The 26,081-nt window shown below is 46.2% G+C and overlaps 2 protein-coding genes across 3 annotated transcripts in view; one reads left to right on the forward strand and one right to left on the reverse strand.

Moving 5' to 3' along the window:
* LOC119396399 (membrane-bound transcription factor site-2 protease) lies at window positions 1–9,377 on the forward strand. Its single transcript, XM_037663601.2, has 9 exons — window positions 1–183; window positions 308–580; window positions 1,276–1,379; window positions 1,816–2,062; window positions 5,554–5,737; window positions 6,121–6,182; window positions 7,206–7,392; window positions 8,242–8,317; window positions 9,047–9,377. Exons 1-9 carry the CDS (start codon window positions 115–117, stop codon window positions 9,270–9,272), a joined length of 1,428 nt encoding a protein of 475 aa, XP_037519529.1. The 5' UTR covers window positions 1–114; the 3' UTR covers window positions 9,273–9,377.
* A 2,496-nt stretch (window positions 9,378–11,873) lies between these two features.
* The window catches only part of LOC119396400 (mucin-5AC), a 258,143-nt gene continuing 243,935 nt past the window's right edge, over window positions 11,874–26,081 (reverse strand). For both annotated transcript variants that reach the window (XM_037663602.2, XM_037663603.2), the window contains exons 3-6: window positions 24,438–24,623; window positions 22,275–23,044; window positions 17,599–21,327; window positions 11,874–17,057 (exon numbers count right to left, since the gene is read on the reverse strand). In XM_037663602.2, the coding sequence (XP_037519530.1) occupies window positions 16,433–17,057; window positions 17,599–21,327; window positions 22,275–23,044; window positions 24,438–24,623 (5,310 nt within the window). In that variant the 3' untranslated portion in view covers window positions 11,874–16,432. The remainder of the gene's footprint in view (window positions 17,058–17,598; window positions 21,328–22,274; window positions 23,045–24,437; window positions 24,624–26,081) is intronic.

A 26,081-nucleotide genomic window follows, 5' to 3' on the forward strand; every position in this document is an offset into this window, starting at 1 on the left:
TATTTACTGCGGACTTGCGATGCGTTGCGTTGCTCGGGCAACGAGTCAAAGATGGACGCTACCTGTTGGTTCGTGTTGTTTTAGTAGAGGTTGCCCTTGCATCATCCTCCAAACATGATCCCGTTCGTTATCTGCGTGCTGTTTTTCTGGACAGCTTTAAACTTTACGGACTATGTCTTCAAGGTAACTAGGAGAGCATCGTCGCTGCGCTAATATGCGCTACGTCGAGGCTAGAATGCGTTGCGAAATAAAAGCCGTCGATCTCGAACCTCCCAATCCGTTTCTATCTTTTGAACTTTCTTTGCAGACTTGCATGCTGTACCCGTACGTGAGCATGCTGGAGCGAAGTGGCATGAGCCTGAAGCTGCTTCGCGCCCAATTCTACTTTACCCGGTTCAACCGAGTGGTGCATCAAATGGGACGGAAGAAACCGCGGTTTCTGTACTGGTGGTTTACCGTGGGCACGGTTGCCAGTATCGGATGCATTGTGCCGGCTCTCTGGGTGCTCGTGAAAACTGCCTCCGGCATGATTCGAAGTGCCACCACCGGAACGCAGGAAGTCCAAGTGCTCGAGCCTTCTGCAAGTGCCCCATTTCTATGCAACGCTTTTCTTGCATGCAGGGCCATGCAAGCACAAGCCTGTGCAATCTGATCATCAATAAACTTTAAAATGACGGTAGCTTTAAATCCTAGTCGTGACACTAATATTTCGTCAGGTCTAAATAACTTAATGCTATCCACTAATCCAAGAGATCATGAACATGCCCTTGGTACAGTGAAGTGCAGTCAGCGTCGAAAGTTTAAAAGACCACGAGACACAAGCAAAGCTGAATAATCCCGCTGCTTCGGCAGGCAGCCTTAAATTTAGATTTAAGGCTTATTCCAAAACGAGCTAACAAGTACTGTGCAGTTCGACCGAATAGTCACAAATCGCTGGGAAATTCGAAGTTTTTTCAGAAATAGTGGTCTCTAAACTTTTGACATCGACTGTACATACACTATGCCCTAGGTATCCTTCCACTGACCTAAAGAGCAGGCCATCCGAACGGAGGACTAAGTACAACAAGCAGTTGCATCACAGCAGAAAGACGTTTTTTATGTATACGTTATGGCATATCGAAGAAGACCGCACATTTTAATTTCTTGTTTAGCACACACCAAAGTAACGATAAGCATTAGAAAAAAGTCTGTGCTGTGCTTTTGGATTGCATAGTTGAGTGTCATGTAATGCCGCAGTGCTCATAACCTGTTTCTGCGTTGTCTCCACAACTGCAGCTACCCGGTGTCAACCTTCCCTTGTCGGACATATTCTACTACATCGCCACGTTAATTGTGTGCAGCATATTCCACGAGTTTGGTCATGCCTTGGCCGCTGTGAGGTAATGTACCCTCTCGTCCACCCACTTCTCGCTTTTGGCACTCTCTCTTCGGAATGCACGAATGTTAGACAAACTCGTCGAGCAAGTTTCTGATGGAAATCCTTATGTAAATTTTGTAGGGAACCGTATGTTTGTAACCAACCTTTGATATGATAAAGATGTGCTGTTTGAGCTATACAGTCAAATTGCCTTTATCAGAAAATGCTCCGGACTTTAAAGGTAATTCGTTATAATGGTTACCTCATTATAAAGGTTATGCAAGGAAACACTTGCAATATAGCAGGGACATAACGAATCCTTCCTTATATACATAGTTTCGTTGTATGAGTTTGACTGTACTGATTGATGTTCCTTTCTCATAATTCATCGAATGTTCACCAAAGAATGTTGCTTACCCATTCCCGTGTGTCATTCAGGTTTCTCTCTTGCTTTTCAGGGAAAACGTGCGGATCCAAGGGTGCGGTTTTTTCGTGCTCGGTATATTTCCTGGCGCGTTCGTCGACCTCCCGAAGGACCAAGTGTCAGTGCTGTCACCATGGAGACAGTTGAAGATATACTGCGCCGGAGTGTGGCACAACATCGTTGCAGCCTTGCTGGCGTTGCTGCTGCTCTTTGGCAACAAGTATCTGTTGGCGCCATTTTATGCAGAGAACTCTGGTGTGTCCGTTATCTCGGTGCTCAAGGTAATTTCACCTCACTTCACTTTAATCCAGTTTTTATTGTTCCTTCAGACACTGAGTCTGTGTGCCAGAAATCTAGTTTTTGTTTCTTGGCATCATCAACACCATTGAACATTCAACATAGGCAAAACCAAGACAGGCAGAACATTTTCAGCTTTGGAAGGAAACTTATTGTCTCCGCCAACGTGAACTCCATATCTGAACTCAAACGTCATTCTATCTGCAGAAGCAAGGCCGACCATTTCACTGTGTACTTAAGAACACGTGGCCAGTTCAGGTGCTATAGTATTTACTGTCAAAGAAGAAAAACATATTAAATGGCCTGCCAGAAACATCCATACGGCCATCTTTCAGTGCCTTTTCTTTAACATACCCGCCATGGTGGTCTAGTGGTTATGGTGGTTGACTGCCGACCCAAAGGTTGTGGGATCGAATCCCAGCCGCTGCTGCCATATTTCAATGGAGGCGAAATGCTACAGGCATGTGTGCTTAGATTTAGGTGCACGCTAAAAAACCCCAGGCGGTCGAAATTTCCAGAGCCCTCCAATATGGCGTCTCATACTCGTATCGCAGTTTTGGGATGTAAAACCTGAACAGTTATTTTTATTTTTCCTTTAAAGGGCCAGTAAACAGGCTCCAACTTTTTTTTTTACATCACCCAAACAAGCTCGCCAATTCATGCAGACAGCCGCAGCAATCACATTTTATGAATAGCGCAGTGTTGCGTGCCACGCAGATGCTTTGTTTCGAAAAACGATTCCCGTGTCCCTCTCCAGTGCCTGTCCAATCCTCCTCGTACGCGAAGTGACGTAATCTTGCCCATGGGCAACATTGCGTTGCACCGACTTCGTCGATTGGTCCTCTGCACTACGAAACGGCACCTTAGCCCTGCTGTTATGCGGTTTTGGCTGCACATTTACCATGCTTCTTCACCGCGCTGCTAGGGTGACCCTAGTGCCACTCTGGCACGAGCAACACATAGAGGAAGCCTTGCTCAGTCGTTGGCTGCGTGCCGATGACGTATTTGCTGACGTCTTGTCATATTGCGAAGGTGGGAGGAGTCACGACAACGGGCTTCGCCTACCCCTCTTCGCTGGTGAGAAGAGTGGGAAGTCCAAGCGAGAAACCAAAATCAGCTGAAGCGGGTTGTTCTACACCCTGTAACTCTATTATTGCAGCACTTATTCGGAAAATTCTTGCGGCAGCATGTTCACATTGTACAGGTGCTTATTGGTCGTTTAACACGATCCACTCTAATATTTGATGCACTTCAAAGACCAGATCTAATAAGCACTGTCCTAAGATGTGCAGATGATTTTTTTATCATTATTTTTACTAGTTCTTGCAATTATCATGTGTTATCATAGCATGTTCGGTTTCCTCCATTTCAGCGAACATTCCACTGCATTCACTGGTGCCCGTGTAAGTTCCAGAAAGCACACCACTATTCTCTTTGCACATGCAGTCTTATAAAAATCTGCAATGACATTAAAGAACGTTCCAGTACACAACGTGAGTGTGCAACCTTTGTTAACCAGCGAAAAATGGTCACTAGAAAGAACACAAGCAAGTGCAGTTGTCGATATGAATGGCAACAAATGAACTGTAGCGAGGCAAATCCACTTGGTACACATCCATGTATAGCACCATGTATCCATGTATTGCTTCATTTTTAGGAGTCACTGATCCAAAGGTCATGGGATGGAATCCCAGCTGCAGCGGCCACATTTCCATGGAGGCAAAATGCTAGAGGCCCGTGTGCCCACTTAGATTTAGGTGCACGTTAAAGAACGCGAGGTGGTCAAAATTTAAGGAGCCCTCCACACAGCAGGGATGCAACAGCTGCGCCAATTGCGCCAATTTGATACAATTCCTTATTTTTGCGCCAAGCTGCGCCAAAACCGTGAAATTGGTTAAAATTGCACCACGCTGCGCCATTTCTCAGCTTTTCGCTGCATCATTTCTCAGCATTTCTCAAATTTTCTCAGCTGTGCAAATTGGAGGCCGCGTTGGTCATCTGCAGTGTGGGCATCGTCGTCCAATACAGACGCGCAGGCCCTAACCCCTCGCGAAAGAAAAAAAAAGTCAGTTTCACCGCAAGGACGAAGTAATGAATGCCATAGCAACAAATTGTAATGTTATACGAAGTGAGGCTGGCAGCAAACTCTTTTGTATCCGATTTTGCGTAACTCTAAGAAACGTTGGTGTAAGAGAATACGGCCGCTCCAGGGAAAGATGCTCTTTCTGCACAGTGTCTTCGCATTGAGAGCGCAGCACGTAGCAGGATATACGAGCCGCCCGCTGATGGCTGCCGAGATAGCGCGCGCGCCAGCGATCGTGACCGCGGCCTTAGAATCAAAGTTCAAAGTTGCTACTCAAGCAACAGCCCCCCCCCCCCCGCCCCCCCTCTTGCGTCTTTTCTTGCTCGTTCAAGACGGGCGGGGCGTTTCCTCTATGCTTTGATGGCAGGCTTCCCGAGCGGAGTGGTGTTATCGCATGCGCCTTCCGAGCGACGGAGATGGGCTGGCTCATTTGATATCTGCTTCAGCTGCGTTCGTCGCCCCCATTCGCGCGCTTTTACCCGCGGTAGAACATACTATACGCGGGGGATGTTATCAATTTGGGCTTTATACGGGAGATGACGGCAAAAACTCGTCGAGAGTGTCCATGTAGTTGCTATCGCAATAGAAAAGGACAGTAGTTCTCAAATTTCCTCATGCTTGTTTTCTTGCGTGCAGAACTCTTTTTAAGCCACTTTTGCCGCAGTACACTAATGTCCTGCGAAAAAGCATACTGAGATTTAGAAGGGGCTATTAGTACCAGTTGTCAGGGACACAGCACATTTTGTTTCTTAATTACTCATTCGTGCACGCGCCGTGTAATTACGAGTACTAGTATGATCGCTGACATCTAAAAAATGATTGGCAATCATTTGGAGCTGCTGTGTATGGCGTTTCTGTGGCCTCGAGAAAGAATAGACAAAAGCGTATGCCAGTTTTCTTTTTTCGCTACCCCCACTTGCTCCTGCTTTACGAATCTCCCAAATTTCCAGGTTGCCAGGTTCGCAGCTCCACATTAGCATTTCCAGTGCCTGTCAAGTTATTTGACAGGTCCTGCAAATGCTAATGTGGACTTAGTCATAGTTCGCGCTATGGGGTGGCTCAACACACTGCTTTTATTGACATAGCAGTGTTCACGTGCACTGTGCACGAGTTAGCTGATGTTGAATGGTTTGTACGTATTTTTGTTTTCTTTTCTAAAAGTAAGCCTTCTTTGTTATACTGCTCCAAATTTTGAATTTTGTGCTAAAGAATTCAGTTTTTTTTTTTGTAACCTGCTCCAAATTTGGATTTTTGTGCTCCAAAAGCAATATTTTGCTGCTCCAAAAATTGCTCCAAATCCTATTTCGGCTGTTGCATCCCTGACACAGGCATCCCTCATAATCATATCGTGGTTTTCGAACGTAAAACCCCCAAAATTATTATTATTTTTAGGAGTCTGGTGCCCACGGACCCGGTGGCTTACTGCCAGGAGACCATGTTATTGGAATTGATGGCTGCGACATCCGGAATATAGATTCCTGGAAGGCCTGCCTGGTCCAGACGGTACAGCTTCCCCAGCAGGGCTACTGCCAGAAAAAGTCCGTGGTCGAGTCTGAAGGCACGTGGACTCCAAAAGGTGGGGCAGGCTGCAGTGTCATGTGACATATATTACGAATTTCATGTATCACACGTTGCTTATATATAATGACATGCCATCTAATGATGTATCAGGTGTAGGAATCAACCTCATTCGCAACCTTAACTTTACGCCTTAGCAGTGTACAAAAAAATGTACCATGCCTAGGGCAGTGACTGCATTTTGGATGCTAAAATGTTTACAGATTGACAATGTATGAGCATTAAGAAATAACTGACAGTGCTCAAATATTGACTATTGAAGTTCATGTAGAATGACAACCACTTACAGTGGCCAGACTTCTGTGCTTTATGAATGTTGATGCAAGTAAATTGAACACTTTCGTCCTTTCTTCTTTTTTTCACCATGACATGTTTATGCAGACTGTTGCCATGGGCAGTCCAACAACAGTCTCTGCTTCGCTTACATGGAACACGGAGAAAAAGTAAGAATGTATGCAGTGAAACTAAACCTTAGTTTGAGCTTGTTTTTATTTACTGGTTGCTTCGTTTGTGCAACATCCTCATGCATTAATTTGATGCACTGAACTCAGTAGTGTAGTATTTCTTTTTCATGATAACTTTCTAGGAACGAACAAGCACCATTCTTTCTGGAAGGTGCACCTTCTATTTTTTATGCACGCTATACACCATTATCTGACTGGTTATAGTCATTGCTTACAATATGCAAAGCACTAACAGTGGCATTTCTGTAGCATAAACTAGCCTGGCTGTGCGGTATGAGGACTTTATGTTTGTTTTCTCGTTCGTTGAAAATGATGAATAATTTTCATTTGAGAGAGATATAAATGTAATGTGGAAGGGGGCTCCCTGTGGAAATGTAATGTGGAAAGGTTAACCAGACAATAAATGTCTGGTCTGCTACACTGCATTAGGGAAAGGGTAAGGCGAGACAGAAAAGTAAAAAACAATGCTCATATGAGCATTTGTAACAAATATTGAAGTTGGCAACTTAAGATTCCTTATTTTCTTGTGTAATCCTGAGGTTTAACACTCCCGTAATTGTTACGAACATTATCAGTTCTTGTCATTTGATTTCTGTGTTGTTTTGCGGCCTTAAGCCACCACTCAGTCATGAATATGCGTTTGATACATGTCCTACAGCCTCAGTTACACCATTACAAAAAAATATATAAAAACTGGTCTGTTTCAACTTCAGTACCTTCTCATCACCTGCCATACTGACTTAGCACCTAAGGGATCGCGCTGTTAACGAGGAGGACACATGCTTGACTCCTCAACCACAGTGGCTGCGTTTCTATAGGGGGTGAAATGCAAAAACACCCACGTAGTACTTAGATTTAGGTGCATGTTAAAGAACGTTAGGTGGTCAAGATTAATCTGTAGTCTCCCAATAAGGTGTACCTGATTATCATATTGTGGCTTTCACTAGTAAAGCCCTATACTAATTCAACTCAATTCAATAGCTTGTAATCTGGACGTTTCAGAAAAATGTGTGCCTTCCAGCAAGGCGCACGCTGCAGACGTCGATCAGGTACTGCAACTCGAGCTGTTCACGAGACGAGTACTGCTTGAAACCAATACTGGACAACGGGACTAAGCTAGTAGAGGTCAAGAGATCAAACTGGCAAACCATGCTCTTTCTTGGGCCACCTTCGGAGCTTTGGCATTCAGGTGGGTGTTTTGGCTAAACGCACAGGCTGGCAGAGGCTAGAGAAATACATTGATCTACTATGTCCGCCTGTGCTAGGACGTTTTCTGATTACGTCTGCATATTACTAGCATGCCCAATGCATAGTTGCTTTTAGAAAGTTTAATCCTTTCACTTTCATAGGAGTGACAGTGTTGCTACATTATCTCTCTCTTTAATGTCAGTGCTTGGTTTCAGCTATTGCAAGAAATGTACTCACAACATAACATCGTTATCGCATCACCAGTGTTGCATTGCTTCTAGGAAGATAAGATAAACCAAAGAAAAGCATTGGTTTATGCTAGCTTGTATTTCACCACTCCTAGATTTTTAGCACAGAAATTAAAGAAAATGCTGAAACAAATGAAATCTCTTGTGCCTTTCGTTTCAGTGTAGCCTTAGATTTCTGCAAGGTATCTAGGAGTTATAAGATCAACCTATTGTTGTCATATGCAAAGAGTAGATTTACCAGGCACCTTCTAATTATTTCAGTAATTGTTACCTGGTCTGGCGGGTATAACGTCCAGTAAATGTGGGGCAGAGCGTTAGCTACGGCACTAAATCGATGACTGTTGGCAGTTTTCATTGCTATCACCGTTCCCAATTTGCTATGTATTTGTTTAGCTGCACAGCTTGATCTACTTCAATCAACAGTTTTATTATCCAAGTTTAATAATATTTTGCCTCCTATGTGCACGTTTTTATATCTCGTGAGTGACGCAGCATGGCTTCTGTGATCACCCAACAGAAGGTACATGATCGCAGAGGCCGTAGTTACAGTATCAAACCACCTTTAGTACGCTGAGCTTCCTCAACTGTCTGGCGTGTTGCAGTTTCCGTCATCAAGTGGGTCCCTCGGCAATTCAACCTGTCTGTACTGCCAGTCCACGTCTACGAAGTGTTCCTGCAGTATCCTTTGCTATAGTGTTCATGCAAGTTGCTCTTGTGCCTAGCTCTTGCTACCAACTGCTTCAGACGGTTGTGCGTTTATAACAGCAACAGATTAGTGCTCTAGATTAACGCCTGAAGACAAAGACCTTATTTTTATGCTGCTAAAAATTCAGTGTAGCTTTTAAAGAAACATAAATGTCGGATTTGTCCTATGTGACGATTTCAGCATATTCCAAAAGAGGTACGATAAAAACACACTTAAGTCTTCAGAAATGTCAATTGCATGTAATTCCCATTTAAAGTTATATTTCATGAAATTTAAGTTCAGTTAGCATCAGTCAGAAGCAGCTTAGTATACCATTTTCCTGAATTTTATGCTTCAAAAGTCAGATTTGAGTACTGTGAAGTTAGGGCAGAGCTCATACTAGACTTCCTGATATTCCAGCAGTTGTTTTCAGTTGCAAACATTTTGTCAAATTAATGAACAATTGATTAGTGTACAATTAACTTTCACTCAGTTATTTATTTATTTTTTTAATAACTGCACTCTCCATGGCCAAATACAGATAACAAATAGTTTTAACTTAGATGTAAAACGACATTTAAGTGAAAAACAAAAGAAATGTCATACAATTTCGCTGTTGCCTGCAGTTCACTTGCATGTTGGCATGAGAAGGCTTGAAAGTTGTTTGTTTATTTGCTAGCTGGTTCCAGTTAGCATTGAGCAACCTTAACTTGGCCTCTCAGTTACATACTGTCCTTCTCGGGAGCGCTGGCGTTGCTCAATGTTGTTCCATGCATCGCGCTTGACGGACAGTGGATAACTCAGGGGCTTGTTAAGCTCTTGGTGCAATCAATGCCTTGGCTTCGATCCTCCAGAAAAGGAGTATACCTCGTCATCGTCTTGGGTGGCACAGTTCTACTGGCGTCCAACGTCGTCCTTGGCTTTTGGAAGCTCTTTGGCCAAAGATAGCTTTTTTAAAGCCCTAGCTGGCTGTTTTGTACATAGCACTCATCATGTAAATACTGTAGGTAATTCATTCTTGAAATTTCCCCCACACACATTAAAAATGCTTTTGCTTAAGTGCGTTTCTCATTATTTCTCACACTACACAGTCAGACGTTGCGACAGCTACAAACTGCGAGCAAATCTTCATTCCAACAAAAACAGTCTCATTTATTCAATCCATAATAACCAGTACCCATAATAATGGGGCCCTGTCTTGCTGGCCCTGTCTTGCTCGCATCCTCCACATTACATATCTGTCTGGAGAGACTACGTTCTTAAAGTTCAGAAGTATCTACAAGGACAGATCTTTTCAATTTTTCTTTCTTTCCTAGTACCATATAGTTGATGCTATCGTGAAGTGATCCCATTGCGATTCTATGACCTTTTTAAAGCATTCTGACACCATAAGTCATCTGCGCCTTTTGACCAATGGCTAATTGCACTGAAAGGCATAAAAAAGTCATAGAATCACAATGGAATTGCTCCGTGATAGCACCCCAGGTAAAAATTTGTTAGGACTGGAAACTTTGCAGAATTGTTTTACTCTGCTCTGTGCCCCTTATAATAATGACTGCTGGCACTGCTGGGTTCGCTCGAGTAAAGAAAAAATTTTGGAAGCAGTTATGGGTGACACTGTAGTATGTATGTAGTACCAACACCTTTTCAGCAGTACAATTGTGCTTACAGATAATGTTTGTAGACTACAATAATGCAAGTGAGGTTGAACCTACTTGGGCATAGTTTGGTAATGTCCTGCAGTGAAAGACCCAGTTCTGCTTGAAGGGTGAAGCATTAAGGCCCCTAAACTACACAGAGGTTGAAATTTAGTTGTGATGTTGCAGTTGTGCACAAGTCTTCAACAAACACACAGCCGTGAGAATTTTCCAAAACGGTGCCGTAAAAACGGAGCTACACGCATTTGATGATCTAAGAACTCACTTCGCTCTTTCCTTCGCTAAGCTCTGTTCATTGGCTCGTGCTCCTCCTCAACGTGCTAGGAGGAAGAGCGGCGAGCACGCGTACCGGCGAGCAGACAAACGGGTCCTTTTCGTGGATGCCATGACCAGACTTGAATGTTGACGTTACGACCCATACTGGGAATTACTCAAAGGCCTAGAGAGGGGAAGGAATTGTTTCTTGGAATTTGTGGTGCGCCCGTGGCTCGTAGTGCTGCTGCAGTTGGCATTGTTGATCGTCACGGCATTCTGAACTCTATGTGTGCATTTGCTTGAAACTTAAAAAGTTATCAGAGGTGGTTTAGGGGCCCTTTGAAGCTACCGGACTATCGTGCCAACGCCACGATACTTTTACGAGGCGCGCCATAGTGGAGCACTCTGGATTAGTTTTGACCATCTGGCGTTCTTCGATGTGCACGTCCTAAACCTGGGTACACGAGGGTTTTTGTATCTCACCACTGTTGAGGTGCAGCAGAGATCGGTTGCAGCCTCTAGCTCAGTGGCACAGTGCAGTAGCCACTGGTCTATCACAGTGGGTAAGCAAAGCATCGACAGCGATACGTAGTAACCAGGGTTCTCCCCAGAAATTTTTCAGGGGTGGACATTTAGAGAGGTGCGGCGGTGGGGACATTAAGTTTGAAAATTTTCCACGTTTTCAAATCTCCCGATGTCGACACAAATCCACACTTCATTTCTGGTCGTGCATTTCTGGCATCTGTGACGCATAGAAAACTTAAGTGAAGGTGCTTGTGTTCTAGCACTGGCACTGGAGCTGGTAAGGGTGTGTGCGTGTGTGTGTGTGTGTGAAATTTCGAGTTTACGTGCATGATGATCTAGGGCACTCTAGTCAGCAACATGTGAGATCATCTTGCAGCACGTATTTGTGCCTACTTCTCGTACAACGGCCAATCACCCTTGCCTATCTGCCGAATTCTACAGTTGCGCATTCCAGGGTGCAATCTTGTACCCGTTCCAAAAGCAAACAAATGTTTCGACAGCATGCGAGTAGTTGAGGCTTGTGCTTACGTCAGCCGTTCCTCAAGCCTTCACCAATCACATGTGGCCAAAAACACTTGTTTATTTTTAGGACAGTTAAAGATCGCACCCCAGGTGTTCCTACTCTGAAGGGACAGAAATTATGTGCAGCGCACCCTTAATGGAAGCACTGCCACCTACACTGACAGTGTGTGGGGCTGAGCTAGTAGTTGTTTTATGGTATTATTGTGCAAATCACAGCATGCAACCAGACAAGGACAAGATGTGTGCAGAGTTTCAGCTGCTGGTAGTGCACGCTCATCATCTTGCCACCGCTGTTTGGTCTCGCGTAGCCACATTGCAAGCCTGTGTGTTCTCGATTCGAACATGTACACCAACACAAAGAAAGCGTGCAGCATTGTAGCCAGGGGATGGGGGGGGGGTTCAACCTGCCCCACCTTACGAAATTTTTCAGTTTTTGCATGCATACATGCACTCATACAAATGCAAGCATAGACATACATAAAGTATGGTTGAACACCCCCCTCCTCAAAGAAATTTCTGGCTACACCTCTGGCGTGCAGTACGAAATGCCCAGTCACGTTAAAACTCAATCAAAAAACGCACAGAAGAGTATGTATGAAATGCTCTTTAATGCTGATTAAAAGTGATTCTAAGGACATAGCTGACATCACCTTTGACACAGCCGCCTCGTGAAACATCAAATTCGCACGTGGCTGAAGACAGCAACTGCTTCTAACATTATACATACAATATTCAATGCCACCCGAGAAGAGCGAGACCCTGGATGTGTAATAAAAATAAGTTTGTATCCATGTACACTTTTGTGGGCTCACGGCGATCCCTACCACAGGATCAGTCCTGCGAGTCTCTCGCAGTTTTTCCCACTTACCCCTGTAACTGCTCGAGCAAATGTGGCTACTATCAAACAAGGGTCTAAATCCAAGCTAGCAGGTGAAGCAACATCCTTATGCATGACACGCAAGAAACACAGGACTAATGGAAAGAAAATGGACAATCAGAGCACTCGTGTCCGTAAATGCTATGCGTGTTCGTATTGTGTCCGTAAGTGCTTCGTGTCTGTAAACACTTTGTCTTTAATGTTTGTAAACACCTTGTGTGTTCGTTTGTGTCTCCCATTTTGTGTGTCTAAACACTGCGTGTCCGTTTCGTGTCCGTAAACACACTGTGTGTTCATCTTGTGTTTTCTTTTTATCAGTCCTGTGTTTCGCACTTCAAGTATAAAGATACTATTAAACCATCGCTCGCAAAGAACCAGCAAGAATGTTCAACGAGGATAGAAAGTCACTTCTTAAACATTCGTACATGCGCTATCCCCGAAGCAAAAGATGTTCCTAAGGCACACTGGGTAGAAACTTCCTGACAGAGAAGGTCCAGACATACAGCAGGTGTGCAAGCTTAAAGGACAGAGGCGAGACTAGAAAATGCACAGGGCTCCCCTACACCATCAGAGCATGCGCAGACGTAACCTTGGCGACCGTGCTTGCGGAGGAGTCTGCAACATTTTTAACGCGAGTGTGCGATGACCTTAAATGCATCGAACAAACAGAAAAATTGTTAATGTCGCAACTGTGGGAGACACAAGACACAAAGCCATTACTGTCCGGAATTGTAACAGTTGCAACTCATTACATTTACGCAACCTAAAACCCCACTTTTTTTAAACGCTCCTATCCTCGAAGTTTTAGTGTCAATTTCGGTGGTGGAATTCGGTGCAACAAGTCGATATAAGTGGTCACTGAGCTTCCATAGGTGAAAGGCCAGTGACCACTTCTTAATCGGACAAATGTTGCTGCATACAGTGACAGTGACTTGATACGCATACAGTGACTTGATGATTATAGGAAATCCGCAGTGCTGAAACCTAAAGCAGTTTCTACACTGGCCGAATAAACAAAATAGCATCACACAGTCTCCGCCGCAAGAGTCACCAAGTTATGCCTGTAATAGGTCACATAAACCAGAGTTCTAAGCACCAAAAAAAAAACAACATTGGCATCCTTGAAACCATGATCCATTGTGCAAATATATGCAGACGAAGGAGAGAAAAAGCTATGCAGTGGCTTCCAGTCAGGCATTCGCGAGCAAAGGTCTGCCGGAATTTTTTTTTTTCAACCCAGCTAGCTTCCTTCTTCATGATCCTTGCAGTGACACACGCACACCACATCTAGTGCATGAGAAGTTTGAAGTGATGATTCCAATCACACTCACACATGGTCCTATGTCCCTGCTTGAAAAAAAAAAAAGGAATCCACGCAACCAGTCGTGGGTTACTGGGAAAAGGCTAAATGAAGTCACACTGTCACACCTAGTTTCGTGACACTAGGTTCAGCGTGACGATGAGGTGCAGTACATGCTTGACGTGCGGGAAAAAAACCCTCGAAAAAACGAAAGTGAAATGACGCTGCGTATGGCACATCACCGTGAGAGATAAACGTAAGTGAAAGGACTCACTAGAGAGGCTTAGCTCGTCGGTTGAATGCATCACCTCTCGCGAAACACCCGAGTTACGGGACACCTAGACGTGAGCAGTCACGTTGCGAGCACCATCTTGCGGTACGTTGTTTAATCGGAAAGGGCAGAGTGCTGTCACTGCAGCGACTTACCGTAATCTACTTGCCTGCTCATAATCATCAACATTCGGTTGATGATTCTCGTACGATTTCTTGTACAACTTTCCCACGACAGGAGCGTTTGTGTAACACATGACCATTTATAATGCGCTGTAGCTGTATAAATCTTCACAAGATGGCGCTGCCAGCATGGCTACACTGTCCGTGTCTCCGGTAACTCTGGCATTCCGCAAAGGTTTAAGAAGTGCAGTGACAAGCTAAAATTCTCTACCGACAGTTACAGAAGCAGTGGGAAATAATAAAAGATGACAGGCTGGGTTAGTTAGAACCTGGCTTTAACTGCAGACTGCATTAGTCGAAACGTCACGTGCTTTGTATTCTCTCCGCACGAAGTTTCTGCTAATGCAATGTACAGCTGCCACGAACAGTACTTGGAAAAGGTTGCACTCAACACCCCCAGAAAGTCATGAACGACAACTTAGGCATTACCTTAGGCACATTAACCCTAATGCTTTACCCCTTAGGAGTTACCTACTCCCATGAAAAAAAAAACAATACATATGTATAATTAAAAAGAATGCAGGCCACCACGTTTAGGTACCACGGGCAATGAGACCTTTCAATACTGGAAGTACTGCATCGTGCAATAGCTACTGTGAAACTGCATCCAAACACTGCGTAAAACACACAAACAGGCAGTCGCCGTACGCACAAAGTAATTCACTGAGTTGAAAGTAGGGTTGAAACATCATCATCACTCGTCAGCATAGGTACCATAGATGCTTTCTGAAGTAACGAGCACAGGTGAAGTAATCGCAGAAGTATTTCACTGGTATTCACACAAGGAGTTTGTATAGATCTCTGATCCTAATCCAAGTCGTCGTACCAATACATTTAAACTTACAGCAAAACATAATGCATCAAAAATTTCACTGCACTATGGCAAAAATAGGAAGTTATCCACGACACCAAGCACCGGAATCCATTCTAGTCGCAGTGAGGCATAAATAAGGGTAAAAGAAATTGGCTTTATATACACAGTTCATTAAACGCTAGGAAAATGCATGGCTAGCAAGTGTCTTCAAGGGCCTAGAGCAAGCAGTCATCCATGGAGTTAGAATGCATGGCTGTGCTCCATGCTACGTAGCCTGGCAGCTCTGTTGCAAATAAACAGAAGCATTAGCGTCAGCACGAAAACGCAACTAAAGAATGCTCCAAAAGACCATTAACGTCAGGCAGTCCAACATAGCAAAGCTCATACGAGCCTCTGTTAAGATAACACAGTCAATAAAACATAGCTTTTTTTTTTTAAATTCCGTAGTGACATTAACCCCCTTTAGTACCAGCAAATGAAGCGGCTAGAACAACATGGTCAGTAACAAAGAACCACTGGTCTTAGGCAACGACTTTACAGTTTTGCTCATAAGTGTTTCTATTAGAGCATATCCTTCATGAAAACCAGCAGATAAATGAAAACTAGCAGACGCATTCTCATTAGGGTTGTGTCAAGCAAAGAAATGAGCACTCAAAATTCCCTTCCTTCATTCATTATTAGTGCGTATTGTCACGTGGTTGTGACAAGCGCGTGTGGAAATATGAAGCAGCTTACTCTGCCATTGGAGTGCCTGTCGGTAATGCAACTATTGAGAGGCAAGAAGTAGCCCGTACTCTAGCTCTGTGCACCATACACTCCTAATACTTAATATATTTAAAAAAAAAAAGCACTTCAATGTAAAAAACTTCACAGAACAATATGTAAACAAAAACTATGACACCGGCATGATCTTCACGCTACAAAATGATATGAACTAAAACTTGCCAAGTAGATGAACACTAATACGCATTCAAGCATTCTATGTGCATGTGTGCACACCAACTAATCTCCAACCACGACAATGCATGATGCGATAAATGTGTTTGCACTTCTCAAAGTCAGCCACTCTTTCACGCATTAGGGCTACAAAAAAAAAGGAGGAAGGTAGAATAATAATGGTTTCTGTAAGTAAAGCAACTTTCTTGGCCAATGTACCGGCATACATACCTGATTGTACTCTACCTATGTTGGAAGATAAAATCGTCAGGGCTTGGCTCTAAAAGCAGCAGGAAAGAAACTAAAGGGTGGACGACGATTATTAAGTGTCTAGCAGATTTCACGAAAGTGCAGCCTTCGGTTGCTTGATAATGCTGCAAAATGATAAATACGGCAGATCTTTAAGAGCTACCTCGCAGGACAAAGCGTACGCCCATCAAGGACAAAACGTGAAATTGCAAAGCCAGAACAGAAGCGGAGCAGCCCAGAAAACAGGCTCGCTAAAAAACAGGCCCCCAAGTCAACATAACATGTGATCACCTTGTTTCAAGGCAGAAGCAGTCCCAAACACTTTTTTTTTTTTTTTCTGTTTTGCCTCTCTTGTAACACTTTACAATCACAACCTTGGCAGTAATATATAGACAACAGCGGGCTGTCAGTTCGAAAGAGAAAAAAATAAAGACAGGTTTTAAAAGAAAGACACCTTAAAAGCACCGGCATGAGTGCAACACCAGTTTATCCGATTCCGATCACGCCGCACACCGCCACTCATACCCAGGTGCTCGAAGGTGAGGAATGCGTTTGAACACCCGACCTGACGCCCATATCGCTGTCACCCTTGCTGTCCGCCGTCGCCGACGTTCTGTTCCCTTCGCCCCCTTCTTCTTGGCAGTCCTCCAAGATGGGTGGGTACATGAGGTCGTAGCGATGCTGGAGCGACGATCGCGATCGGCTGCCCCGTTTCAAAGGCACTGTCGAGGTCCATGCAGCCTGGCCGCCGGCGCTCGGACTTTCCACGGGGCTCGGAGTGTTGACGGGCGACGTCGGAAGCGACTGCACCGCATCCTCGCCGCTGCCCTTCCTGCCACCTGAGCCGGGCCTGAGAAGTTCTACGGCGGACTTCCTCTCCAGGTTGTTCTGGCTGCTCGAAGTCTTGGTCTGCAGGAGAAGCTTCTTGAAGTCGAGTAGGCTCGTGGGTTTGGCCGGGCCCAGGCGGTCGTTCGCGAGCGACCTCCGTTCCAGTGGGCTGCAGACACGGGCCGCGGCAATGTCGCCTGACCAGCTGCGACGGTCGCGAGCGCCGCGTGGACTCAGGAAGCCCGTCTCGGCGAGGCCACTGCCACCTCGGCTCGGCGTGCTAGGGCGGCTGGTCACGACCAGTGGAGAACTTGATCTGCGAAAGTAATATGCGGTGGTCGTAGAATAAATATGCGCCAAGTTGCACTTTCTGCATTTGAAACGGCACTCTTTCTCATGCAGTGTGTCAATAATAATAATAATAATAATAATAATAATAATAATAATAATAATAATAATAATAATAATAATAATAATAATAATAATAATAATAATAATAAATGTCACATCTGCTCCTGAACCTTGTCATAACAAAGTTGGTAGATACAACAGCACAAACATAACACGAAACTAAGAAGACACAGAACAGAGTGCAGACTTCAACTCGAAGTCAGCACTCTGTCTTGTATCTACTGTCATTGCCCTCTTTGTGAGTCAAGCATATCACTGGCACATAGCTAATGCGATTCTCAGTGAGTCAAGAGGACCACTAAGTATGCCAGATTCCAGAGAACACTAGCACCAGCTTCAGATTACATTTGAGCACTGTCTTTCATTGTAACGTAGGAAACATGACCCTCAGCTTTAGATGAAGAACCAATACCCCGTGCCAATGAAATCCTGTACCTAACTCTTACCTTGATGAGAGGGGTGACTGAGCCATGTCTGCGTCGGTCCTGATGCCATGCTTTTTCTTGGATGAATGGATGGCAGCAAAGAGATCTTCGGTGGACATTGGCTTGCGTGGCGCCAGCTCACGGGTGATTGATGTGCTGCTGCTGCTGTCCGGGGACTTTTCTGATCCAGAACTAGACAGGCTCGTGGAAGACAGCGCCGTCGGAGAACCCTCCTTCCGAAGGTCTCGCAAACTATACGGCGAGTCGATTGTGCCCGGCATGGGCATGACGGCATGGTTGATGCCCTGGTAGGAATTCTGTGGCGAGCTTGGAATGTACATTCCTGGCATCTGTCTCTGATTTTCGTAAGCCTCCCTTGATCCTAAGTGACCCGGTCCAGGAATGCTTTGCGGTTGCCTCAAATTCTGCATGTTGTGAATGGGCTGCGGAGGGCTTCTAGGACCCATGCCGTACGAGGCTGGAGGAACCTGATTTTGGACTGACTGCCCATATTCCGTCCTGGCATGGTCGGGCGTCAACAGTCGCGTCGAGCTCATCGGACTCCTTGGCACCGGCGATTGCCGGGAAGAGTTAGCAGAACGATAACCGTAAGGTAAGGGCCCGCCCTGACTGTAAGCATGATTTTCCCGGATGCCATTTGCCGACACGTGGTTAGGAATCAAACTTCTAGGGTCACCTCCCCTTGCATTCACTGACATGCTGACTTGCTGACCAAGGGGTCCCCTTATCAGTGATTGGCCAGGCTGGTAAGGAGCTCTAGGTATGTAGGAAGTGTACTGGTTCCTCGGTACACTTCCATCTGGGTGATCAAGCATTGTCCTGCCCGAAGTGACCCTGTCCGTAAAATTGTACTGATTTGCAGAATTGTGGTGCAGCATATCGACTGGCGTCATCCTCCCGTTGACGAGATGCCCGTCATGCGGACCGTGCCCATAGGACTGAGGCGGCACGAGCCTTGGTGCCGAAGCATAAGCGGCACTGTTCTCCATTCGGTGGCCGTGGGTTTGGTAGTGCATGACTGGCGTTGGGCTCCTAGCAGTGTTTCTAGACACCGGTGTGGCCTGACCAGAGTTCCATGAAGACACCGGGCTGGAAGCAATGGGGACACCATTATGACTGTGCGATACGGGGAAGGCAGCGTGGCTTGGAATGTGGGTATTTGTAGGTGACGAGTGCTGATGCACCGGGGTAGTCCTGCCACTAGGATGAGTGCGCGCTACAGGTGCCTGAATTATGTGCGAAGGTGGCATGTGCTGTACAGCACTTGAGGGGCTAGGCGATGACTTTGGTGGAGAAGCCGGCAACCCCGACACCCACTTGGTCCCAACCGGTTCCCTCGGGGAAGGCTGCAGCGGAGTTCTTCTCCCGGGCGAAGTCGTCGCTGGCACGCTGATGGGCGAAAAGTGATGCAGAGGCGTCACACGACCCGAAGAGCCGTTTTCAGAGATGGGAGTGCTTGTACCAGAAGGCCTGTTGGAATACGGAGTTGAAATGGATGCAGGACGTTGAACTGGTGTCGTTCTACCCGACGAATGACTGCTTGGATAACCCGACATGGCAGGCTGAGGTGTGCTCCTGCCAGACGCGTTGCTGTGAACGTACCCCGACATACCAGGCTGTGGCGTGCTCCTTCCAGACAGAGGAAACTGGGACCTGGCATTCGGTGTGGAAGTACTGTTTGGAGGACTGCTCAATGTAAACATTCCGTCTCTGTACTGCAAGAGTGGCGGTCTCGTGTCGGGAGACGTAGGTGCGCCTGACACGGAGTACCGGGTCCTAGGAATCGTACTGCTTGAGTACGTCTCCACCTTGCCGCTTGGATCCAGCCGAACGTAAGCGCGTTGATTAGAGCCAGGTGTGGGAGGCATCGATGCAGGTAAGGTCATGCACTTTCCCGGCAACCCAGCACTTCCCGATGTCATCGTGTAGCCATCACGATGCCGGCCCAGTGAATTAGAACTGTAAATGACCTTGCCTTCGGAATCTAGGGTCACTCTCGCACCAGCCCTGCTGAAAGAAGGTGTCTGCGCAAAGTCGTTGTTTGCATCGCTGATGGCACTTGGCTGTCTCGTGGAACCTTGTTCAAGCACCCGACTGCTGTAGGTGAGTGGAGGTGGAGGTGGGGGCACGGCAGGGGGCGTTGTTTGCGGGCTCGTTTGAGGGCTGCTCTGAGGACTGGAAGGCTCGGGAGAAGAGTGGGTTGCGTCTTGCACCTTGCAGCTGGTGCCGCTCAGTGTGAGCTGCTTGACGTTCATGTCGCGGCCTGCCGACTTGGCAGGTGACGGCGGGCTCGGCGTGGTTGGGGTCTTTGGGGGAGAAGAGTTTTTAGACAGGTAGGAGAGGAACGGTGATCGTGTTTTGCTCATAAGTGAGGATGGTCTGTTCAGGAAAAATGGGGAGGAAGTGGGCGATGGAGTCTTTTGCTTATGCATTTGCGCAGTCTGAGGACTAGCAGACGCTTTTGCGGCTCCTGTCTGCTCCTTCCTGCCAGAAGTTGCAGTTGCCGTGCCACCTTGCAGCGCTGGTGCAGTTCTTGCCTGGGGACTTTTACTAGCCTCTTTCTTATTCGTCACTTTGACTGGTGCATGAATGGGACTTTGCTTTCGCTCGTTACTCTGAGGCAACCTCGATGCTCTTGCATTAAGGTCACTTCTGTTTGAAGTGCCAGGTAACACACCTTGCACGTGGTCGCCGTCGGCGGATGAGAACGAACCCAGCACAGGTTGTGGTTGGGGGGTGGGAGGTGCATTCGGTTGGGAGACGAGTGTGTTGAGAAATGGCACATCGCGCACGGACTGCACACCATACATGTTGAGTCTCGCAGAGGGTTCGTCTGCCTCTTTGACTGTGCTGGCATGCTGTTTTGCTTCTGCTGCCTTTACAGGTACAGTGCCAGAAGGTGTACTGGGCAGTTCACTTGCTGCTTCTGCAGCGTGGGACACGTTAGGCTCGGACAATGGAGAGTTCTGGCCAGACGCCCGCTTCTCTGCATCGAGACGGCAGCTGTCCTCGTCACTGGGTTCGGGAGACACCGCACATATGGAAGGGTACCTAAACGAGCTAATGGACGTCTTCCTCCGGAGCCGTTCACCAACCTCGCAGTCCGATTCCGATATATCACCAGCGGAAACTGGTGGGGAACTCTCCTTCTGTGAAGGAATCGGTGACAGGGTCCTCACGCTGGACAGCCTCGGCGGGGGCAGAGGTGGTGCCTTGGACCTCTGCGTAAGAGTGCTTGCGATCGAGCAATTGTCAGTTGCAGTGTCCGTTGCATTCTGCGATAAGAAGCTGTTAAGACTCAGGTTTCCGATTGTGTCTATAGATGTCTGCGATCCCCTGTCACCAGAAGCAGCAAGGTCTCCGTTCTGTTCACTGGGAAACTTGGCAAGGCCATGTTTGAGACCACTGTCGGTATGCATTGAGGTGTAATAACCGTCGGTGTCGACTGAGTACACCGAGGAGTCGCCGTCGTCGATGGGATTAGTAAATGGGTCCGACCCAACGCTGATTTTTCTCGTTCCGGGTGATGAAGACGATTTGGAATCTGAATGACATGCTTCCGGTGTTATGGTGCCCGAGTGGCTTTCTTGATCAGTTGAGGTGGAATTCATGTTAGAGCGGGTAGTCAGTGGGCCCTGGCCAGGGTGCTTCCAAGACGATGCTAGTGTTGTTGCGGTCAGGGCAACGGAGACATCCGATGTATAACCTGGTGTTGTCCCGTCGTGAGACCTGAAATGGTGAATACAAGAGATGATGTACTGAGTGGCCGTACTATAAAGAGTCAACGTGATCATATGCACATTCGAGATAAGTTGTCCATACCCTGACGTAATCACTGGTTATGGAACCAAAGACTTACTGAAGCATGCAGACATACCTAACACCACAAAATCAACCACTTATGTGAAGGAATTTACAGTATCCTTATAACCTCTGCAGATAGAAAATGACTATAGGCTGTTTCAGTCTTGTTTCTTTTGTAAGGCACGATAGATGCACTAAGTAACCAGCCATAGTAATAGATAAAATGGAAGAAGGAAACTATTCTGGTCTGTCTGAGCTTTTCTGCATTTGGAAACAGGACAATTTCCACGAAATCTGTACAAATGAGCACCTGTAATTAACTACCAACATCAGATCTGCTGGCAGTGGGCAAAGGCGTCATCAAATGGACAAAGTAGATAGATGTCGCTATAGCTACTGACACTTTACACTTCTTAAAGTATCAGTGCAGAAACACCTTGCAGACAGGGTCAAGAAGGGACACACACAATTGTGACGCTTCACAAATCAGAAAATAAGAATCATTATTGGAGCAACATTTACAAGACAGAGATTTGCTACATCCTTCGGCCAATTTGTGTTTCCCCTTCAGAGCAGCTACATAAATAAACATGCCACAATCTTGACAAAAGAAACGAAGAGCGCTAGACATGGGACTGTGATAGAACGACAGACAGGGCACTGAACTACCAGCCATTGGAGCAGAAAAGAACCCGATGAACTATAAATGAAAATAAACCAGTGGTTGTTAGTTCAGTGCCCTGTCTGTTGTTTTACCACCGTCTCGCGTCTAGCGCTAATTGTCCCCATTGTAATGAACCACCAACCAGCCCAGTTAAGTGCACTCCTGCACAATGCTGAAGCCGTTGCCGAATTTCAAGCTGCGCACTGACCTCCCATCGGTACTGTGATGCGTGTTGTCCGAGAAGAGCGAGTCTCTGCCCAGAGAGCTTTCCGAGTGACTGTGCGGGATCATGTCGGGGGATGGCCCCGACGAATGGTGCTGGTCAGAATCGACAGAGGCCCGCGTGCTACTGCTGGCACTCCAGTTCCCGCTGGATGACTGGCCATCCTCGCCGCCCTTGGCCGACGTCCGGGCCGATGTCTCGCGCAGCTTCACTGCCACCGTCATCGCGCCGGAGTTGGTCGATATGGGCAGCAGGGACGACCGCTTCTTCTTCTCACTCCCGCCAGTGGACGTGCCGCTCTCCGCCGCCCTGCCCGCCTCGTTTTTTGCCGTCCCGCCGTGGCTTCCACTGTCTGCCTCCTTGTTCTTGCCGGACTTCTTGAGGAACTTCCAGTCGCGGCCGAGCCTGCTGAAGTTCATGGCCTCGTAGAAGGACAGCCGCTTCTCTGGTTTGCTGTTAACGTTCGTCTCTGTCGTCGTGGACGACGAGGACGAAAGCTCGCCGGATGAAGGGCTCTCCTCGGGTCGGCGCTTGCTGGAGGCACCGCCGCCGCTTCGCCCGCTAGACTTGGCGCCGGTCGCCGTCTGGAGCAGGTCGTCGTCGGTCTGGCACGAGCTGTGGATCAGGGCTTCAGTCTTGACCAATGTGCCAGACTTCTTGCGGCTCGTGAGCGCCTCTGCGATCTCCTTGGAGTTCCCGTCCGAGATTGTGTTTCTCCTCTTGTGATGCTTCTTGCGCTTGATCAGGAAGTCAACCTGCGCGAGAAAAGCTCTACTCAGACTCTCCCAGACGCCTTCAAGTCTAATTACAAACCCAAATGTCCCAAGGCCCACGAATAACGAAGCAGGAGCTTGTGTGCTCCAACTGAGGTGACCTGGCTACCAGCTGTGTTTGCCGTGGCCTCCAGTTTTATGTTGTCATTCAAATACTACATTGCCTGCTCTATTTCGCAAACATAAAAATAATGAGCAGTGTTTCTGTACCACTACTGAGATGGTCTCCCCTGCGGGACTACAATGCTGTGCTGGTTAGCTCGTAGTCAACATATTGGGCAGTGCAAACAAAAGGGCAGTAAAGTCAGACAGGTGGAAGACCGAATAGACAACAGACAATGTTGTTCAAGTTACTCTCCGTTCAGTCACAGAACATCTCATCGGCTGCAAACACCGCGTTTCATCATGTACGTGGAGGCAAATTGTCATGTCCCTCGTGCTGTTATAAGTGTCGGCACCTTTTATAACTACATTTTCTTTTACTCTTTCCATAATTATGAATGCACCTGTGTAACCTATGGCTTAATCATGCTGGTTTGCCTGTCTTCTCAATAACTGCTCTCAAACTGTCCTAGTATGTAGCTACAAGGGGAGGCATTGGGACATGCCAGCTGCAGCAAGCAAGAACATGCCTATATGATTCCTATACATGAGATAAATATCCCATGTTCCTCAACAACAGCTGGAAGCCAAGTTTCTGCAGTTCAGTCAGCATATAACCTATGTGCCCCTGCACGCTACTAAAGGTGCCGTTTCCAACATCTAAAGGTGAAGCAACCCTCAACAGAGCAGATGCTTCATTCCCTGAAACAGTGCACCAAGAAAGGCACAGAAGCTAATGGTTAAGTGATGCCTCAGAGAGGCCTCAGGTATTATGAAAAATAAACCGTTTCTAACGCTAAAAATCACTATTTCGTAGCAGGCTCGTAACCACAGTAGTCTTTTTTTAAGTGAAAGAAAAGAAAACAATATAGTATAGCATATTCGTAATACACTAGTAGGAAAATAAATACTGTCTTAAAATAACAACAATACAGTAAAATGTTGCCTACGAAGACTCGAATAGCCTACTCTGTCAAACGAAAAATACAAGACAACATAACAAGTGCACTTTGCATAAAGCAAAATATATTGAAATGGGTTACAAAAAAAGAACTGAATGAGCTGAATGTCGGCAGGCTAGTCAATGACACTTCTTTTTCTTGTTTTATATAGAACACCTAGATCAGCATAAAATTCTTACACTTGTGGAAAGCAACCCAATTTAGCATGTAATCAAATGCTTTCCAAAATTAATTTGAAGTTCCTAAATACACTACAACATATTCTGCTGCAGTTCTTCAACGAACGACGAGATATGCATGGCCACACTCACATGTATCAAAGACCTCCGCACTGACGACAAGCGGTTGAAACTGCTTTCCGATGTGTCGATGGGAACCACGACGGGTGGGTACTCCAAGGACAGAGCGTGCATTTTCTCCTCGGGAGACGGCAGCATCAACGGCTCCTCTCCTCCACTATCTTGTGCATCTTGGCCAGCCGTAACCAAGCTCGCGGGCTGGAACAACAAGGCATGTGTACTGAGAATTACGACGCCACGCACTTAATGCTTCGGCACTCAAACACTAAGCCAGTGAAATGAACTGGATTAATGAAATTGGGATCACGCAGCCCGATTTAATTTTTACCCAACATATATTCAGGGTAATTAATAGCAATTGCACACAACAACTGACATGTGCTTGTATGTAAGTACTTTGGTTTTATGACAGCAATTAATCTTGCATCATAATTACACACTCACATGCTCTAAAGGCCCAAACTGCGCTCAAAATTGCATACAGAGCTCTAGAAGTGCTATCGCACAGAAGCAAAACACAAACAAAGAAGCATTAACTGCAATGAATTCTTTCATTTCTTATTCCTCCGCTTAACGTAATGTTGGTACAATTCTGGCTTGTACGCTTAGTCCAGACCCTACGCAATCTTTGGCAAGCCAGATGCGAGACCATATGTTTGAGAGAGAACCGGAAAACAACATGCTACTTCAGTCTTTTGTCTTGACATTCAATTTGTCTATGACAGTGTGTGTCGTAGCCAAGGTATGCGATACATTAGGTAACAGTGATATGCGGACGTGTTCACTTGCAAACAGCAGAAGCCTTGCCTGTTTGTCTGTGGCATGCTGGAGGATACAGCAACAAAGTGAAGGCTTTGTATGTACTAACTAAATTGATTATATAAACATCTGAGCTCACATAAACGGCACAATAGCACAATACGCACACCAAATCAACAGAATGCCTATTTGTCTTTAAACATACATACACTGTCCTCCTCACAAATATGTATCTATGTACATGTAAAACAACATTGTCAAACAAGCAAACTTAGATGTCCTTAGATGTTATGACACAACTGTGGGCACTTAGACACCGACAGTTTTTTAACTGAGATCGATTGTTTAGTGCAAAGCCTCGCAAAGCCAAGCTGTGCAGAGCGCCACACCATAGCAGTACTTACAAACAACGGAAGTGGCTTTGCAACGAAAACATCTATTCCTCCTAACAGCGTGTGCCTCATATCTTGGCTTGGAAACACTGGCCACACACATTGCACCTGGCATGGCTAAGAAAGCGGCTGCCCTATCAGTCAGACCGGTCTCACGCGCATGACAAGTGGAGCTCTCAAAGCAGCAGCAGCACTGATAGAGGAGCTCAAATTCCATTGCCTCGCATGGATGATAAGGTGAAGAGCTCGAGCGTAACATAAAACAGAAACAAAAGAGAAACTGACAATGGAACCCGAGACGAAACGAACCTAGAAGGACGAGCCATCTTGAAATAAAAGCAAAAGGCTCAAGTCTAAACAGGCTCGAGTAACAACGTCGTCAAGAGACGCAACATGGAACTTTTTGCAACTTGCATGTTTACACGCAAGAGCTTGGAGCGAGTGCCACGCTACTTCCTTTGGACTGTCAGTACTTGTGTACCCAATATATATTTTCTAAAAGAGA

The sequence above is a fragment of the Rhipicephalus sanguineus genome, chromosome 6, assembly GCF_013339695.2.
Source record: "Rhipicephalus sanguineus isolate Rsan-2018 chromosome 6, BIME_Rsan_1.4, whole genome shotgun sequence".
Classification (NCBI taxonomy): domain Eukaryota; kingdom Metazoa; phylum Arthropoda; class Arachnida; order Ixodida; family Ixodidae; genus Rhipicephalus; species Rhipicephalus sanguineus.

Excerpts from the sequence above, each read along its gene's own strand:
- LOC119396399 (XM_037663601.2), top strand. The coding sequence starts at position 115 with ATGATCCCGTTCGTTATCTGCGTGCTGTTTTTCTGGACAGCTTTAAAC. Across the intron at positions 581-1,275 it reads TCCAAGTGCTCGAGCCTTCT|CTACCCGGTGTCAACCTTCC; the intron begins GCAAGTGCCCCA and ends CCACAACTGCAG. Across the intron at positions 8,318-9,046 it reads GTCTACGAAGTGTTCCTGCA|TTACATACTGTCCTTCTCGG; the intron begins GTATCCTTTGCT and ends TTGGCCTCTCAG.